The sequence below is a fragment of the Plasmopara halstedii genome, assembly GCF_900000015.1.
Source record: "Plasmopara halstedii genome assembly, contig: Scaffold_322, whole genome shotgun sequence".
Taxonomy (NCBI): Eukaryota; Oomycota; class Peronosporomycetes; order Peronosporales; family Peronosporaceae; genus Plasmopara; species Plasmopara halstedii.
In genome coordinates, this window is record NW_020187243.1 from 83277 (window position 1) to 90251 (window position 6975).

The 6975-nt window shown below is 44.5% G+C and overlaps 2 protein-coding genes across 2 annotated transcripts; both read left to right on the forward strand.

The window, feature by feature from the left end:
* Positions 1–2188: 2188 nt before the first annotated feature.
* PHALS_08162 (arginine-trna ligase) lies at positions 2189–4105 on the forward strand (the record flags this gene model as incomplete). The annotated part of the gene is made up of 1 exon (XM_024723461.1): positions 2189–4105. The coding sequence occupies one exon, from the start codon at positions 2189–2191 to the stop codon at positions 4103–4105; it is 1917 nt and encodes a 638-aa protein (XP_024574435.1).
* A 424-nt stretch (positions 4106–4529) lies between these two features.
* PHALS_08163 (major facilitator superfamily) lies at positions 4530–6158 on the forward strand (the record flags this gene model as incomplete). Its single annotated transcript, XM_024723462.1, has 2 exons — positions 4530–4935; positions 5008–6158. 2 exons carry the CDS (start codon positions 4530–4532, stop codon positions 6156–6158), a joined length of 1557 nt encoding a protein of 518 aa, XP_024574436.1.
* Positions 6159–6975: the final 817 nt, after the last annotated feature.

Genomic DNA, 6975 nt, shown 5'->3' on the forward strand with positions numbered 1-6975 from the left:
CGATGATAATGGTGCGTCCGCTCCAAGTCGAGCGCCTTGTTGGTCGACGTCGTCGACGGGGGTTTAACCCTATATCTTGTGAAGTGGCGGGGATACCCAAACTCTAAGAACTCGTGAGAGTTTGAGGTGCCACTTCGGCAAGATTGCCCGGACGTCGTGGACGCTTATGATTGGAAGGATCATGACGCTTCGAGTCGTCGCGCTTCTCGGCAGTAGCCCGGGAAGTGGAGGGCCATGAGCTGGGCTTGAGCTATGGCTTTGAGCTGCTGTGGTCGTAGACTCACCCGTGTGAGAAGCTACAGAGCTCGCGGGAGCGTTATGGATTGTTATATATGTCGCTGGACGACAATACGCAGGAAGTTGGCGTTGTGCCTTGAGTTTGGCAAATTCAAATCTAAGATGGCGCTCAACGCGCACGTCCACCCCCTTGTGGCGTCGCTGTAAGGTAGACAGCGAAGAATGTTTTTGGTGCCGCTGCACTCATCGCTCAGAGAGCTCATCATCATCTGCAGCGGCTTCGCCAGGGGCAAGCATCCCAGGGATGGTCTGCATTGCGGGTACAGGAGCGCCCCCTTTTGAGCTCGAAGTCGAGGGCGGTACCGATCCATTGGGATCTCTTGTGGTACCAATAAGCAAGTTCGGAGTGCTTTCCGCTGATCAAGCTCAGCTTGTGTAGTGGCCGGGGGCCCGACTACGTAGACGCCCAACGATCGAGTAATTGCGTCTTTCGCTTCAGTAGCGGGATCCATCGAGCGGAAGCTGAATCCACACGAGAGTTTAGGCCGAACGTGGATACGAGCGCATGAGAGCCGCCCTGCGAACAGTCTTCAATTGCTGCCCCTGTGCCTCATCGAGGCAATTGGTAATAATACCACTTCCCCCGGAAGCTGAGAGGTCGGGGAACGGACACGGTGTCCGCAAGATTTGAGCTGGGCTCATGTCGCTCCTCATTTTCCTTGTCATCCCATGCTGGAAAGGAGTATCCGACTCGTAGTCGACTTCTCTTAACTCCTCGACGAGGAAATCCGTCGCCCAGGGCGGGTGCGGTGTGTTGCGCTCGATTACCGAGGGCTTCGGATGTTCATCCCGTGAAGCTGGAAACGTACTGTCCGGAGCCCGCGGGCGCCCTCGGAGCCAGCTAGGCTGGAGGTATTTTCGTGTCATAGACACAATGCTCATTAAGCAGAGAATGAGTAAGGATGATCCTAGGGACGTAATAGTGTCTCAGACACGAGAGCCTCGTATGAGGCGACGGTTAAATGCGAATTGTTAGTATTCACAATTGTAATGGGGGAGAGTGTACCGGATAACATGTACCCTTAAATGAAAGGGTGGGTCACACAAGATGGTGTGACCGTACAAGGGTGTGGATTGTACATGTTGGTGTAATTACACAATGGTATGGCTACACCGTAACAAGAAGGCGGGACTGACAGTAGTCGTACATATTACTTCGGTATTACTATATTAATCAAGAAAACCTAAGGTTTTAGATATAGGCGTCTCTACCGCAAATACAACAGTTAAATACATTTTTAATTTTGAACGGAAGAGCGTCTTTGCCTTACTTAAGATTTTTGAGTACTCTTGAACGTAGCGGAATGCGATCCACTACACTCGTACTAGTTCTTTACAAAAACCAAGTATGCGTTAGCGGATCGCAATCCGCTTACTCCAAGAGTAATTATTGCCTTCCCAAGGCTAATTGACTCTTCGGTTAGTTTAAAAACTGATTTTTATTTATTTTTTATCCTAATTTTAAAAGTTTAGATTTTCCTAAATATACTAAATATATATAGTACAATCTGAATACATCATAACTACTGGCTACCTATATTCTTGTTTGGGTGTGGTTACACCATGCATATCTCGTGTGATACCCCCCCTGTTATCAGGGTTCGTGTAACCCCGTTACACCCGGTGCATATTTACTATCTACCACTAGAAAGTTCTGCATGATGCATTGCATGGACAAGTATCCCATACCCCATTTACCACTCATACAAGGAGACCCATCACCTAACCAGCATCGAGTTCGAGTCATGATACCACATCTTAAGACTTTACCTTAGCTTCACTAGATAGTTCGAAGGAAAATAGTATCTCAAGTGAGATATTTAGAGTTTTTTTTTCTTCAAAATGGTGTACCACACATATTGTTTTATGTAATCCTTTGTGCATCATATCAATGGCTACGTCTCGTTTAGGCTTATCATGTGCGTGGCACCTGCAGCAAGCGTTACGTCGCTCTTTGCAGTCTTCTCTACCTTCTGTCAATATATCTGCCTTACCAGCCACAGCACTAGGAGTGCAACGCTCAGCACAATCCGGAGTAGATTACCAGACGAGCGTGGCACTACAGCTAGGAAGCCGTAAAAAGAAGAGCAAGATATGTGTTCCCGATACAGACTTCCCGGCACCTGAAGAGCTTGCTAATAGTATCGTGAACAATTTGTCTCTATCTATAGAAGAACAGTGTCCTCTACTTAAAAACGTATTTGTCACCAAAGGCGGATTTGTAAACCTTGTGCTACATGACGAATGGGTGGCGCGTCAGGCTGTGCATATGGCTATCAAAGGCATTCTTCCTGTTAATCTTCCATCAAACGAACAAAAAAACATTTTAGTAGATTTTGCTGCTCCAAACATGGGCAAGAAGCTGCACGTTGGTCATCTGCGCTCGTCTGTACTGGGCGACACGATTTGCAATCTACTGGAATTTCGTGGTCATCGTGTGGCAAGAATAAGTCACACAGGAGACGTCGGATCTGCCCTTGCAACACTCATTGTCGAACTAATGGAACAACAAGTGACATTGGAGACATTAACAGATGCAGAATTGGGCAAGTACTATGAAATGGGCAAACGTAGACTTATATTGGACACAGCTTTTAAACTCAAGGTTGATCATGTTGTCCTTCAACTGCAACTACTTGGGACGGACTCTGAAGTGGATATAAATATTGAAAAGACGTGGATACGTGCGTGTCAAGTGAGTCGAGAAGCTTATCAGCGCATCTTTGATCGCCTTGGAGTAACTGTGTATGAACGTGGCGAGTCCACATATATGACATTGGTACCTAAAGTTATAAAATTAATGGAAAGTAATGGCTTAGCAGTGGCATCTCAGGGTGCCTTAGGTATCTTTCTAGACGGTCCAGATAAGCCGCCGATGCTCATTCGAAAGAGTGACGGTGGCTTTTTGTACGCTACAGTGGATCTTACCTGTCTCTACTCTCGCATTCATGGCTTTCCAGGCGTGGATAAAACTTTGTACGATGAAATTATATACGTGACGGATCAGAGTCAACAACTTCACTTTAAACATTTATTTGCCACAGCTAAACAAGCCGGATGGACAAAACGACATGGTAAAGATGATGTCAAATTGACCCATGCCGCGTTTGGCTTGGTGCTTGGGAATGATGGGACTAAACTCAGTTCTCGTAATGGAGCGTTTGATTATTTAGAAGATTTGCTTAATGGCGCAGCTGCAGAGTGTTCGCGGCAGTCTTTAGCTTCTGCAACTACAGGGGCCGTTTCTAAAGCACTTAGTTTAACTCAAGAACAGATAGATACTCAAAACCGTTTGTTGGGAGATGCTGCAGTGCGCTACTTTGAGTTGGCGCAACAGCGCGAGCGAAATTACAAGTTCATTTTAGATAATGTATTGAACCTGAAAGGCAATACAGGCGTGTATCTCATGTACGCATCTGCGAGACTACATGGAATTCTACGGAAAGCTAGTGGATCAACAGCCATTCAGACATCGTGGGACTCATTTTTGGGGTTCTCAGATGACGCTTTAGCAGCTCAAAATTTGCTAGCGGTGGCGTCAATTGATTGGCATCCGTCAGAGCGAGCATTGGCTTTGCTGCTTTCCCAATTCGATGATGAAGTGGCGGCTACACTGTCACAATTGTACCCTCACTACTTGTGCGAATACTTGTTTCGTGTGGCTAGCCAATTTCACAGTTTTTATGAGAGTTGCCGGGTACTTCAAAATTCTCGTCAAGACAGTCGACTTTTACTCTGCGCTATTACTGATGCAGTGTTACGACGCGGTTTACAGCTAGTTGGAGTTGCACCTGTGGATCGCATGTGAGGAGGTAAATGACAGTCGTTCGGTGCATTATAAGAGACAAGACCATCATACGTATATGACGTATATGATTATATCGTGGACAAGATTAAATGAAAGATGATGGCGTTAAATGTTATAATTGATGGATCGTATCAATTTCAATGTATTCTGATGTTCCGCGTCGACTCAAAATATCGGGAATACGGTCGTCCTGAACGAAACGGAATTTAAGCGTTACATTGGTGTGTATGACGTGTTAATTCACTTTTATACGCATCGCACCATATTCTCATGACTTGTACATAGTCACTTGATCGCAAACTGAAACGATCCGGCTGAAGATTTGAGACGATACATATAATAAAGAGCAAACGATTCCAATTTTCTTTCAAAGTGGAACCTTCATATTACTTCTTAGTCTCTTTCCAACGACATCGTCAAAATAATGTTGGCTGATAACAAAACCACTCTCTCTCCGGACGAAGTGAAGCCTAATTTACCAGCAGATCATCCTGACAAGGAAGTCACATCAGTATCGCAAGATGCACAAAAGGAAGACCAAATTACAGGCGTTGCAACTCGAAATCTTCCTCGTCATTTCTCGTGTGCCGCAGTTGTTCAACCCAAATGGATCCTTTACACAAGTGTAATGCTCGGGGTGACAATTTCAATGCAGTATGGATGGTATACGTCTCAGCTCAACTATGCCAAATTTCACAATGAAACTCAATGCAATGCTCGTCCTGTTAAAGAAGGTACTTGCATTATGTTTCCTGGACACACTAAAGCCGAATGGACAGTAGTTGTCAATGCGTGGGTTGTCGGAGGTATGGTAGGAGCGCTTCTCGTGGGTAAAATTTCGGATCGAGTTGGTCGCAAGCGTGCTCTTATGTATAATTGTGGATTTATTATTGCTGGTGCAGCGATTCAGGCGGCAGTGTCGAACATATGGGCCTTTGCTTTTGGTCGCTTTCTCGCCGGGATTGCATCAGGTGCTAGCACTGGTTGTGTTGGTACTTACGTGAATGAAATATCGCCCCCTCATCTTCGTTCAAAGCTTGGCATCGGTCTTCAAGGTGGTATCAATCTTGGTATTGTGCTTGTTGATACGACACACTTTTACTTAGGTTTTCATGATGGCTGGCGTATCATTGCTGGTTTTCCTATCGTCTTGGCTGGAATTTTTCTCATCTCTTCGTCTTTTATTATGGTCGAGTCTCCAGTTTGGCTAATGCTTCATGGACATCGAATGGAGGCTGAAAAGGTCCTTATTCAACTCTATGGTACTGAAAATATTCACACTGCGCTGTCGTGGATCAAACCAAAGAAAGCACCAAGCTCGACAATAAAACAGGAATCGGTTGACGTGGAAATACAGCAGCCATGTTGGAGTGAAGTTGGTCACGAGACAGTTATTAAAGGTAATGGCCTCACATGGATCGAGATGTTTGCAGTTGAAATGCGTCGTCCTCTTGTTGTGGGAATTGGACTCGCTTGTATGCAAAAACTTACCGGAATCAATTCAATCTTTTATTATTCATCAAATCTCTTTGGTGGTATTGGCGTAGCAGATGGACGAATTTGCAATATTATCGTTGCAATCGTTAATTTGATCCCTACCCTTTGTTCTGGCATCGTGACAGCCAAGTTTGGTAATCGTCCTATGATCCTCTTCAGTACCGTTGGAATGTGTCTCAGCTCAATTGGAATTACCTTATCACTACGTTTTGACATTCCGGAAGCAACTGTTGCTCTTGCTGCTGCTTTCGTCTTTTCATTCGCAATTTGTCTTGGTCCCATTATGTTTGTTGTTGTTGCTGCTGTAGTTCCTGATCATGCTCGTGGCTCTGTTGTATCAATTGGTATCTTTGTTGCATGGGCTGCTAATTTAATTGTTGGTATTGGCTACCCGTATCTTGCAACTGCATTAGAAACGTATAAATACGTTCCATTTGCTGTCATTTCAGGCATCTCAACCATATTTGTCTACTATTTGGTGCCGGAAACTTCTAACTTGACGACTGCTGAGATTCAGGAAGTATTCAAGAAAATTCGTGGCAATGGCCGCTTTTAGATCACACAATTGAAATTCTGCATGTGCCTTGTCATGAGACGATTTTTATATATATTATTCAAAAAGTTATTCTATACGTCAATCCGTAGGCATATTGTCGGTATATTGATATACCTCTGTCTTAAAACCCTCAGAACTTCTTTCGGGGGCATGTCTTGAGTCAATTAGGGACGTCAACCGTCGTAGATCCTAGAAATACGAACAAATACAGTTAGAAAAACAACACTGCGTTTCGCCGATGTTGCTATACATGACTGGTGTCTATCACGACACTGGTGAAAGCAGCAGAACCGAGTTGTCGCGTTTCAAGACATTCTACTTAACAACTGCTGATCGCATCTTTCTGAAGCGATAGCAATAGCATTTGCTGTTTGACATGGAGAGAACTCATATAGATCTTGTTTCATTCAAAGTGTGTAGCATGTCGTGAGTTGATTAGATATATAAATCGTCGTGAATTTAAGAAACACAAATCAATACGACAGAACAATCAGTATTGCGTCTAGCCCGATGTTGCTATACATAACTGCTGTCTTTTGAATTCAGCAAGAAAGTATGAATCAAGATGCCACGTATGAAGGCACTCCAGTGAAGATCAGAATCTAATAGTCACATCTTTCTGAAGCAGCTGCAAAGGCAATTTGTAACGGGGTTACATAGAGTGACCCGTCACTCTCCCAAGGGAGCTGTGGTGTGGCATACACCACAGCTACTAGATGGGTACATGGTCATGTAATAGGAAAACATTAAGGAACACCTAACTACCTAAATTTGGTTAACGTGTCCTCTGACCAAGGATCTGTGAACTGCCGTTCAC